Source organism: Myxocyprinus asiaticus, chromosome 43 (genome assembly GCF_019703515.2).
Source record: "Myxocyprinus asiaticus isolate MX2 ecotype Aquarium Trade chromosome 43, UBuf_Myxa_2, whole genome shotgun sequence".
Classification (NCBI taxonomy): Eukaryota; Metazoa; Chordata; class Actinopteri; order Cypriniformes; family Catostomidae; genus Myxocyprinus; species Myxocyprinus asiaticus.
Window position 1 is genome coordinate 12347540 of NC_059386.1, and position 13244 is coordinate 12360783.

At 36.1% G+C, this 13244-nt stretch overlaps 1 protein-coding gene across 1 annotated transcript in view; it reads left to right on the forward strand.

Moving 5' to 3' along the window:
* The first annotated feature begins 328 nt into the window (after positions 1–328).
* Positions 329–13244, forward strand: part of atp8b5b (ATPase phospholipid transporting 8B5b) — a 28289-nt gene continuing 15373 nt past the window's right edge. The window contains exons 1-7 of the mRNA XM_051686254.1: positions 329–469; positions 11918–11995; positions 12145–12200; positions 12294–12407; positions 12717–12815; positions 12916–12977; positions 13160–13232. Coding sequence (XP_051542214.1) covers positions 11941–11995; positions 12145–12200; positions 12294–12407; positions 12717–12815; positions 12916–12977; positions 13160–13232 — 459 coding nt within the window. The 5' untranslated portion in view covers positions 329–469; positions 11918–11940. The remainder of the gene's footprint in view (positions 470–11917; positions 11996–12144; positions 12201–12293; positions 12408–12716; positions 12816–12915; positions 12978–13159; positions 13233–13244) is intronic.

Consider the following 13244-nt stretch of genomic DNA (forward strand, 5'->3'; position numbering starts at 1 on the left):
ATATAGTCAGCCATGTCAACAGCAGTGGCTCATGGTTTCTAACATTTCACCTACTTCATTCCCTCGTTCAACCGTTTTACCAGTTTCCTTCTTCCAACCCACCAGAGTCCAAAGATCAACCTCTGTTTGCTCTTTCTCTCTTTCCCTGGACACGATACTCTGTAAAATCCCTCCATTTCCTCAAAGCATATTCAACTTCCCTGTCACCTAACCCTTTCCATAGACCAAACTGCAGCTTGTAACTCCACCCAGTCCTACCGTAGTTGAAACCTCTTCCTTGTCACGTCAGGCTACACCCTTAACTTATACCTGTTCAAATCTCTTGTCAACTCGGACCTCAATTTTGTTGCATTATGGGAACTGTAGTGAGGTTTTAAGTGCCTTTTTCCACGCATGTTTATGAGGTAGTGGTTTACTCTGTAACGCTGCTGTTTCTCTAGAGATCTTGGATGACAGTCGTCTGACTCAGGTATGGCTATATGTACTCCCACCTTTGGTTGGTCCACTTTTCACATATAATACACATTTAGTGACCTTGTGAGGAGGCATATTGTTCTTGTAAGGTTTTTTTTTTTCAAAGAGAAAATTGTTTTTCACTCTCAAAGTGAGTTACTCATTGACATTAGCTAGAGGCACATGTGGTGATTTGTTCTTTGTTGAAAAAATGAATAATAAATTAAGTATCTTTATATTGAAACTCTATAGCCAGAAAACATAGCACATAATAGTCTTTATCAACAGTATTGTCTAGATTTGTCAAAGGCAAAGAGATAAGGCATCGGGCAAAGTTTTAATTAGTGTGTTTAAGGGTGTGTGATTTTCCTTGTTGGCTCTTGTATAAAGATGGTGAAGGATCAGGTGTTTTCCTGGTGTTGAGGGGAGATCTCTAGACTGACGCCATTAACCGTCAACATCAATATATGGTCACTGAACCTTCAGTCAATGTGACATTTATCGATTATGTTAGGGCACTGTAAAATGTTAGTCATTTTAATTGAAAAAGAACATAAAAATGCTATAGTAAAAACATGTTGATTAGTTACAATATCATACTGTAAAACTTGATACTATCCATTGAATTTACTGTAAAGTTTTGTAATAACTGTTAGATGTAAAAATATGAATTACTGGTATCATTTTACAATATGGTTTAATTTCTTAGCATTAATTAATGCATTAGGTATCATGAACTACCAATGACCAATTTGTTTTTTATAGCATTTAATAATCTTGGTTAATGTTTATTTATAAATATACTATTGTTTATGGTTAGTTCATATTGCATTTAAAAATACAATTGTTAATTGTTAATTCATGTTAGGTCATACTGCTTTAACAAATGTTAACAAATACAACTTTTGATTTGATGTTAAAACTAGATGTTAAAATGAACATTAACCAATATTAATTAATGCTGATAAAGTATTTTTCATTGTTAGTTCATGTTAACTAAAGTTGTTAACTAATGGAACCTTATTGTAAAGTGTTACCATTATTTCTTGTTAACAAATGCTAATGAATACAAACTAATTATAAAGTGTTATAAAATTTTCTTAGAATTTCCTGTGAAAAATACTTAAAAAGACAATACATATACTTTTAATACTTGTACAGTACATATTGTAATAATTATGTTGGCTTGACAAAGACAACATACTGTTAGTCTACATACTTTGTTTAGGGTTTTCCACAAAATCCCTAAACCCAGACAGAAAATTTCTAATTGTAACTCCTGGAGCTCCACCAAACTTGGTACAGACCTTCAGACTGTTCTAGCTTAGTGTGCTATATCTTTTCTAACTGATCAGACTTTTGGTTTTTCCTGTAACTGACCTCCAAAGTGGCCAAAAATGACACTGACTTACAGCACCTACATATCCATCCAAGGATTTGTTGTGAAAAAAGTTTTAGCGCATTAAAATGAAACTGATGGAAATGCATATTTTTGATAAAATATTTGTAAAATTTTTAAAATATATTTCTGTTTAACTTTAGCGCATAAATCCTATATTGACACGCCAAATGTCGTGAAAAATTAGTTTAGAAACAGTTTTTGATGAGAAAAATGACATTAATGCAAATAATTATGTCACATGACATAATTTACATCTATCTTCACAACAAACAGCATAGTGGAGTGGTACACTTGGAGTGATGAGGAGACTCAAGTTTTCTTAAATTTCATTAAAGACAACGACATTATCCTTGATGGATGTTTTTCCAGACTTTTAACGGACTGCACATTCGAGCACTGGTAAAGATTACGGCGTCTTTTACCAAAAAAGTAATTGCAATTGTATTGCAATAACAGACACAAGTTTTCAGAACAAAAAAACAAAAAGAGAAATACAATTAAGCGCCAAGAGGAATAAAAAAAAAAGTATATAAAATTATAAATATATACAGATACAAATAGACATAAGAGAAAAAAGGATATGTAGGGAGTAATTAACTTGAAATAATGAAATGAAATAAATTATAATAACAAGTGTACAAAGACAAATAAATAAAGTCATAAATAACACAGCTATATAAGGTCATATTACAGGCTACCAAAAGTTATATAAAGACAAACAGTCCATGTTTTGATGGCCAACGCTAGTTGCAGGATAGGCCAGTATTGTTTAACTGTAAGGAATCATGTAGCCTTTCATGTGTTATTATGGTAATTATCAGTACATTTGAAAGTATTAATCAACATATTGTTAATTAAGTAGGCTGGTATACTAACACAAAATCATTATGTATACAGTTGTGAACTGTAAAATGCTGGAAATGCCATCACTGTATTTTTTTGGTAACATTCTAGCAACAATAGATGTGGTTTTACAGTAGATTTAACAAAACAAAATGTAAACAGTAAAAGCCCCAGTATCATTAATTTCAGATATAGGCATTCAATTTGATCATTTAATCCAGTTTTTCTGGAGTGGCTCATACTTTTTGATACTACATAGCAATTATTTTAAAGGACATTGACAATGTGTTGACTGTTAAGTGATCCTGGCAGTTTTAGATGGGTCATGATAATATTAGATTAGATAAAGGTTAAGATGAAGGTATGTGAGCTCGGTCTAATGTTCAGGGTTATTAGTGTCAGCATTTTTTATTTTATTATTTTTTTTATTTGTTTATTTCAGATGGGTCAGTTATCCTGCTTGGGATTTTTTTATATAATATACATATATATTAGAGTTTGTGAAGGACTCGAGATTTGTGAACACAGGCATTGACAAACTATGAACAAGCATGAATTGTCGCATCTAACAGTAATTGTATATAGCCTATGTTTAAAATTCATCAAGCAGTAGACTGAATGTTTCGTGTTAAATAAACAACGACTAATGTCTATGAAACTGGTTGTAATAATAAATAATCTCCCAATGAATGTGTGTGTGTGTAATTAGTCTATACATGTACAGTATGTGTAAATACATCCCCCTCTCATGAATACCCTGGGCTGATAAGCCACAGAGCTGTAAAATAAACTGAACTCTCTTCCAGTTAATAATCAACCACAGTTAGACATTAACAGACAAATAACATAATCCATTGTGATGTGCCTGTATCTGTAAGGTCTTGTACCTGCAGTTTCACTTACATTAATGCAGATGCACTGTTACATACATGGAAAAGAATGACTAGTAAGATTTACTTAATTTTTATTTCAAAAGTTTCTGCACACAGTTGAAGTAATTATTATTATTATTATTATTTTTTTTTGTTATTAAAAGTTTTTATGATTCCATATAACATAAAAAAAACAGAATATTTGGAATCACATTATAGTACTTACAACCCTTCCTCCCGTACATTAACCATCCCACCACCCAACACAAACAGATACCCCAGTGGTCAAATTCAATTGACAAAGACACACAAACAAACAATAAAACAGAAGAAAATATTTAGAAATACATTAAAAAAAAAGTATATATTCAAAAACAAAAAGGCTACAACATACACATTTAAAATAACACGTCTCCCACCTCCTGATGAAGATATCCATGTTGCTTAGACTTCTATATGACAACTCTTCCCAAGCTGCCACCCTGCGCATCTCCTCGCACCACTACGAAACGAGGGGGCTCCAGCTGACTTCCATCCTCTAAGGATAACCTGTCTGCCCACCATAACACCGGCCAGGATCCAGTTCTTCATGTACTTATCTCCTACATCAATGACTGCCCGTCACCCAAAATATAGAGCCTGGGGCAAAAGGAGATCCGAGTACCCAATACGTCAGCCATAAAATTCTGGACCCTCAACCAGAACTCCTGTATCTTACGACACCCCCAGAAAACATGGGTGGTGTCTCCATCTTCTAAATGGCATCACCAGCTGATGGGTGTGTCCTTAAGACCAAGCCTATACGATTTAGAAGGGATCCAATAAAATCTATGTAGAATCTTAAATTGCATAAGGCGCACCCTTGCATCTCTAGATGCAGACTTGATGTTTTTAAGAATCTTAGCCCACACTCCCTCTTCCAAAAACAAATTTAAATCTTCCTCCCATAATCTTTTAAGGGAATTTAAAGCTCCGTCCCCTAGACCCTGAATTAGCAGGGAGTAATACACTGATGCCTCATGACCTTTTCCAAAAGCAGTAATCACCAATCCCAGAGTATCTGTCACACTAGGGGGGTGTATGCTACTCCCAAAAACAGTACAAAGCAGGTGGCGCAGCTGTAAATACTTATAAAACTGAGTTCTGGGAATCCCAAAATTTTGAACCAAATTTTCAAAAGGTCTCAATACTCCACTCTCATATAGGTCACCGAGTGTATTAACCTCCCTCACAATCCACTCTGACCAACAGAAAGGGGACTTATTAATGCATAGTTTAGGGTTCTGCTATATGCTCGAGGCTACATTTAAACTTTTGTCCATATCGAGTGTAAATGCAAAATAATGGGGTGTGACTTAACTTCTCTGATTAATTTGATCGAAAGGCTATGCAGAGGCGAGATAGGGGCAAGAGCTTCCTTTTCAATACAAAACCAGGGAGTGGCTCTCTCAGGTGGAAGCGAGCGACCAATGAGCCAAATGTCTGAGACCGAATGCATGATAATAAAACAAAATCTTGGGTAGGCCTAGCCACCTTTGTCAATCGGCATATGTAACTTATTGAAATTAAATCTGGCACGCTTACCATTCCAAATGAAGGACTTCGCTATGCTATCAAAATGCTTGAAATAAGAGAGGGGGACATCTATAGGGAGAAACTGTAGCAGGTAGTTTAATTCATTTTAATTACATTAACCTTCCCAATCATCGATAAGTGTAATGAAGCCCACCTGTCCAAAAACCTTTTTTATTAAGGGGTCAAAATTAACTCTGACTAAATCAGACAAATTTGCTGGGAATAAAATTCCCAAATACTTAATGCCCTGTTTGGGCCACTGGAAGGCGCCCGGCTGGAAAGCCGTTACTGGACAGTACGCTGTCAGAGCCAAAGCTTCGGATTTAGACCAATTGACTTTGTATCCTGAGAACTTGAAAAAGGAATTAATAATTCTGTGGAGGCAAGGCATAGATCTAGTGGGGTCGGAGATGAATAATAAAATATCATCTGTGTAAAGCAGAAGCTTATGGGCCACACCTCCCGCAATCACCCCTTGAAAATCATCCTCCTTTCTTATCGCGGCTGTTAATGGTTCCAGGGCAAGACAGAACAATAATGGGGAAAGAGGGCAACCCTGCCGAGTGCCCCTATTCAGAGTAAAATAATCTGAAATTAATCCATTTGTTTGTACCACTACTACAGGGTGTTTATAATGTAATTTAATCCAACCAATAAATGTACTCCTGAACCCATACATTTCCAAAATCTTAAAAAGATAATCCCATTCTACCATATCAAACACCTTTTCGGGGTCAATTGAGATGGCAGCGACCGGAGACTGATCATTCGCTACTGACCACATGATATTGATGAGACGCCTGATGTTATCAGAAGAGCTGCGACCCTGAATAAACCCCACCTGATCTATATGTATAAGAGTTGTCATAACCTTACTTAATCGGTTAGCCAACATTTTTGACAAAATTCTTACATCTAGTTGGATCAAGGAGATTGGACGGTAACTTTTACACTCGCTTGGATCTTTGTCCTTTTTAAGAATCAGACTGATCCGGGCTTGTGTCATGGTTGGAGGAAGCTTTTCATTCTTTAATGATTCAGTATAAACTTCTAACAAAAGTGGAGCTAGTCCTGTAGCATAGGATCTAAAAATTCTGCGGCAAAACCATCTGGCCCCGGAGCCTTGCCAGTAGGTAGGGACTTAATTACCTCGTCAAGCTCCTCCAATGTTATCTCAGAATCAAGAGCGTTTTTTTGCTTAGTCTTCAGTTTAGGAAGATCTAATGGTTCCACAAAGTTTCTAATATCTTCATCAGTAGATGAAGACGTGGAACTATAAAGATCAAGATATAATTCTTTAAAGGCATTATTAATATCAATGGCTGAGGTAAAAATTTCACCACCAGCAGATTTCACTGAGGGAATGGTAGAAAAAGACTCTCTCTGCTTTATATATCTAGCCAGAAGCTTCCCTGCTTTGTCCCCCGACTCAAAGTATGACTGTCTTGCCCTGAATAGCCAAAACTCCACTTTCCATGACAAAATAGTATTATATCTGTATTTCAGTCGGGTCAATTCTCTGAGGCCATCAGACGACATGTGGCGCTTCAGCTCTGCCTCTGCGCTTTTAATATTCTCTTCCAACTCCACGAGTTCACGTGCTTTGGATGTTTTGGTGAATGAGGCATATTGTATGATCCGGCCCCTAAGTACTGCCTTAAGTGCCTCCCAAGCCACGCCCACAGAGGATACTGAGGACCAGTTGGTCTCCATATAAACACTGATTTCAGTCTTTAACATTTGTTGGAAATCAGGATTTTGCAAAAGGGATACATTAAAGCACCAACTATATTATTTCTTTTTCTCTGTAAATGGCAACACCTCTAAACTCACCGGGGCGTGATCTGAGACTAAGATGTTTCCAATTAAGCAATCAACAACAGATGAAATGAGGGATTTGGATATAAAAAAAAATCTATTCTAGAATAAATCTTTTGGACTGATGAAAAAAATGTATAGTCTCTACCAGATGGGTTCAAAAGTCTCCAAATATCTGTAAGACCAAGATTTTTACACATCCTGTGATGCGTCAGTGTTGCTTTAGGGGGCATACACACTTTTGCTTCACTATGATCAAGTCTCCTCCCAATATTATATCATGAGGGGTGCCAGTGGCTTGCAACATCCCTTCAAGATCTATAAAAAAGCCCTGATCATCAGCGTTAGGTGCGTAAATATTAGCCAAAACCAGGCTTTGCCCCTGTATTTCTGCTAAAACAAGACATTTATCATTAAACTGTTTGAGAAATTTGAATTGTAAATGTTTATTTACCAATATAATGACTCCCTTGCACTTGAGCCAACACTAAAGAAAACATGTCCACCCCATATCTTCCCAAATTTTTCAGCTTCCTGTGGGGAAAGATGTGTTTCTTGAAGAAACACTATATCATATTTCTTACGTTTAAGAAAAGAAATAACCTTCCTTCTTTTTATGGGGTGCCCCAACCCATTCACATTCCACGTGGAGAGAGATAGTACACTCATACCAACATTCGACATTTTGATATAATAGAAAAAATAAATTGTGTGCCAGAAACAAAATTATGAAGACCACATTTCAACATCAATTCAACAATAAAACCCCGAACTTCCCCCCAAACAAAACAAACAGAAAAAAGAAAAACGTGTGCATTAACCCCGCGCAAGAAAGCGCCAACCGGCGTCAATCGCTCTAAACTCAAAGAGTCCATGTACACCTACAAGAGCCCCCGTGACAACTTTGCCATCGGATTGCTAAATTTTGCCTCACAAATTTGTAAGACAAAATTATATAACATCAAATATTTTGTAAAACAAACCCCAGCCAATAGGCAGAATAAACACAAAGAACGTGTAGACTCATTCACAGAACTGTCTCAAAGGTGTGTTCCTTTACAAAACAAATTCCAGCCGATATAAAGCCATTCAGTTTCCTCGGACAGACAAACGAATCTTCAGTGAGCCAGCTGATGAGTGCAGCAGATGACATAATCATTCCAATGTCCCACGAAAATACTCCACAAATCATACTCCAGCCAACAGGTGGCATAAGCACAAGGAACTGACAGATTCATCCATAAATGTCCCGAAGTAATGTTATTTAACAAAACAAGCTCCAACCACTAGGCAGAACCAGCACAAAGGAAACGAAACACACATCCTGGTTCCTCGGATGGTCAAGAGTCAATTCACTCAGAAGCCGCATAAAAGTATATCCCATGATTTACACAGTCCACCAACTTTATAGAAGACATCCTTTGTGTGGGCATGTAGATATTTTGCGTTCATCCGTTCATTGTAAAAGTGATCTTCCGTCAATGCAAAAGTTTTTTAAGAAAAGTGTTAATCCACAAAACAAAACAAAACAAACTCCAGGAGCCAACGCAAAAGGAAACAAAAATGGCACCCAGCTTCCTCCGAAAGCCAGAGTATGTATAGTGAGTCAATCCACTCACAAGAAAAACACCCAATGGTTACTCACCCATTGTTTCAATAAAAGACATTGCCTGATTGGTACATGTAAATACTTTGCTGCCGTCCTTGGTGTTTATTCTCAGTCTGGCTGGAAACATCAGAGCAAAAGTGATCTTCCGCTGATGTAAGAGTTTCTTGCATTCCTTAAACCGATCGCGTTTCTCTCTTGTCGAGTTCGCAAAGTCCGGGAACAAGAAAATATTGTAATTCTTCCAAGAAAGATTTCCTTTGCTCCTCGCCTGTCTTAACACAAGATCTTTATCGGATGATCTCAAAAATTTGGCCAGAATCGATCGGGGTCTTCCTCCCTCAGCACATCTGTGAGCTGGGACTCTGTGAGCTCGCTCGATTTCCAGCTTGTGGCCTGTTATGTCGAGCAGACTCGGGAAAAGCTTGTCTAGGAATTTCACCATATCTCTGCCCTCCTCATGCTCAGGAATTCCAACAATTCGAAAGTTATTCCTGCGGCTTCTATTCTTCAAGCTTTTCAAGAACACGTTCCAAATCAACTTTGGTCGCAGGCGGATTAGTGGCTAATTCCCTCTCTGATGACTCCAAATAATCTATTCATTTTTCAACATCTGTCACTCTTGTGACTAACTCAGAGAATTTGATTAATCAATCGACATATTATGGCGAGATCCTTCAAGTCCGCAAGTGCCTTTGTCAACATCACCGACATGTTGGACTGTTGACGCTGGATTCCTTCTCCCGCCGACCATCCAAATCGAGTCCCCGGTCCACAGGCCTGTCTGGGCTTTCATCTTGAACCCGTAAGTGTCTTTTAATGTCTCTAGAGCCTGAGGATTTTGACTTCTTTGAACATGTTTTGCCTCAAACAGTAAACATGTAACCGGATTATATCATGAAAATAATTAAAAAAATTAGCAAAGTGCGCAGAGCTGTCTCTCACACGTCTGCCCTTCGCATGGCGTCACCGTACACCCCCCCCACCCAAGTAAAATTTATGGTATAAAATGAAGTAAAATCTACTTTTCTTCACAACGTATTATTGATTCAAATAAGTGAGTAAATTTAACTTAAACATTTTAGTTAGACTGAGAGACCATTTAAAGGCCTTTGCAGGTGCTTTGAGTTAATTAGCTGATTAGAGTGTGACACCAGGTGTCTTCAATATTGAACCTTTTCACAATATTCTAATTTTCTGAGATACTGAATTTGGGATTTTCCTTAGTTGTCAGTTATAATCATCAAAATTAAAAGAAATAAACATTTGAAATATATCAGTCTGTGTGTAATGAATGAATATAATATACAAGTTTCACTTTTTGAATGGAATTAGTGAAATAAATCAACTTTTTGATGATATTCTAATTATATGACCAGCACCTGTATATATATATATATATATGTAGGTAGGTAGGTAGGTAGGTAGGTAGGTAGGTATGTAGGTATGTATGTATGTATGTATGTATGTATGTATGTATGTATATATATATATGTAGGTAGGTAGGTAGGTAGGTAGGTATGTATGTATGTATGTATGTATGTATGTATGTATGTATGTATGTATATATATGTAGGTAGGTAGGTATGTATGTATGTATGTATGTATGAAATGAACTTCAGACTTCACAAAACAAGAAATTACCAAATGTAACAACAAAACCAACAATAAAAGAACAATAAAAATTTAAATAAACTTGCAAACACTAAAACCATGCATGCAAGCTCATTAATTATTCAAGCATGCCGGGAACACCAGCTTCAAAAAGTTGAGTAAAATGTAATTACTTTGTTTACCAGTGAAATGTACTCAAATTAGCAATGTGTCTGCAATGTTAAGGTTTTCTACTTTAGGATAAATACACAGTGACACATTGTAAAGGTAAACAATCTTGTTGTCAATATTTTCTCGCAAGATAGAGCATTCATTTTTAAATGTTTGAATTGAGTAGGCTACAAATGCAGAATTTACCTAATATTTACAAGTTCACACTTAAACTACAGGTAACTTATTCAATGTAGAATGTACTTAATCTTTTCTGCTATATTTACTTGATCACAAACTGTTTTTGTCAGTGTACAGCAGTAGACTGGCTATTACTGTAAAAGACGGAAGCTATAATGTCCCTTCTGCAGCTGTAAGACAAAAGAAAAGTTATAATTAGAACAAAACTGTTACTACACACTGCTATAGAACATCCAGCCAGTGTCAAAAATGTACTTTTTATTGAAGGACAATATTTCAGACTGTTCTCATGGCACAGAAAGTTAAAGGTTGAAGTTGAAAGAATGTTTTGTCTACTTTCGGAATTTCCGTTCTGCCCCCAGTGGTCTCAGCTGGAACTACAGTTGCGCACCACACATGCGCAAGACATGAACAAATATTATACGAAAGAAACATTTGAGTATTAAGTATACTCCTAACTGAAACCCTAATAGTACTGAGACCAAAACAGCAATATTTCACTTACTTCTTTGCAAATATAGTATCTCGCTAGCCAGAGATCAAAAGGGATGTGACATCAAAAGCATTTTTGGCACATTAACTTTTGTCGCATGGTGGTGCTTGTCAGGAATTGGACAAATGGGGTCAGACTTTAGACGGAAAATAATTCGGAACTACATGCCAAATTCCAGTGGAATTATGTTGTTATATTTCCACCTCATTCTTTTCTTTTACTTTTATGATGACATTTTTTTTCTCAAACACTTCGTCTCATCCATTTGTCAAATACATCAATTCAATCAATTCATTGGAATAAATTCTTAATCTGAACAATTATAGCTCTTACCTATAAAATCAAATCAACCTTGAATGCACAAGATATCAGAACACAATAAAAACTGCTAGAATATATTTTAAATAATTGGCCAATCTTTATATTTGATTATACGGCTCTTTATACCATCAGAGTAGAATTTGATGTTATGGCTGTTTTATGTTTTGGAGTACTTTGGAGTAGTTTCTTCACATTCTGTGGTTTTAAAGCCGATTTTAGATTTTTTTCAATAATAAAAAAACCCCCCAAAACTTTATATTAGCAACACTTTCAACAACACTTGCCTTACTGTGACTACAGCTACAGCTCAATACTATGTCTGCAGAGACACTAATCCCATAACTAGGCTTAGAATGGAATATTATCAGAAGAATTGGCTTTGTTTTTATTATTATTATTATTTAGTTTTTCTTTACTTTCTTTAACATTTTTGCTCAGAGCTCTGGTTAATTTCTGACTCTGTCTTCAACCCAAATGCACAACAAATCTCACTGGAGAACTGAATATTGTTACTTAAATTGTATTTTAATGACTTTATGGAATTTTTTTGTCTTCTTTTTTTATACCAGTGTGATGATGTGATCATAGAAAGATGGGCTCCTTGCTGTCAGCTTGTGGAATAAACGTAAAGAAAAAGAAAACAGAGGGTATAACATAACCAATTACACTGATGTTTAATGGCCTAAACAGCTTGATTATTTTTCAGTTCATATATGCAACATTTCAAACTGATTCTTAACTTAATGTTTCCAATGCTGCGTTTTATAAATATATATATTTATAATTTTCTCCACAGAGGAGAGGCATTTGCGAGCTAATGACAGGGAATTCAATCTGTCATTTCAATATGCGGTAAATAGAAAAAGATTTCCTTAAAATGAAAAATGGACATTATTTTTCATACAGAGTGTGTGATCTGAGTGTGTCTTATGTCTGTCCTTACAGAACAATGCCATCAAGACTTCAAAGTACAACATCTTCACCTTCCTCCCTCTCAATCTGTTTGAGCAGTTTCAGAGGCTGGCCAACGCTTACTTCGTCTTTCTCCTCATCTTGCAGGTATCTTAACTAGATGCTTAGATCATCACATTTTTGTCTATAGGGTAAATGTATTTCCCATGGGATGAGTTGGATAAATGATAGGAAAGCTGAACAAAAAGCATACTGTAAGTGAATTTTCAGAACTTTCAATGGTGGGAAAATATGATTTCTTGAAAGCACAGCTATAATCTTTTCAAATGATAAAATCTTAATTAGTGTTTCTGATTAAAGAAAGACATTTTTGCTCAAATGTGTACAAATAGTTAAAAGAAGCTTTTATTAAGTGAAAAGAATATTGCCAACTAATTTAGTGTTTGTGTTAAACAGCTGATTCCGCAGATCTCGTCCCTGTCATGGTTCACTACTGTAGTCCCTCTGCTGCTAGTGCTGTCTATTACTCTGGCCAAAGATCTCTCTGATGACATTGTGAGTCCACTTCCTGTCTGTGTCCACTACATTAAATCAAGTGTCTTCAATCATATTATGTCTCTCTTTCATCTTGTGTTCCCTTATTCACCTCACACAGACCAGACACAAGAATGACAAGCACGTGAACAATAGAAAAGTCGAAGTACTCATTGACAGAGAGTGAGTATTCACCTCTTTGGAGTTATACTTTTGTCAAGTACTTTTCTCCAACTGCATTTTTGAAGAAACATTGAGAACATGAGAACAGAGGGTTTTTTTAATGGTAAAAAGAACACAGTTACAATAGCAGGAAAATATATAATACAATTTACACCACTCTTCAATTTTATCATCTCAAACAGGCTAAAGAGTGAGAAATGGATGAATGTTCAAGTGGGTGATATCATCAAACTGGAAAACAATGAGTTTGTCACAGTGAGTAACGAT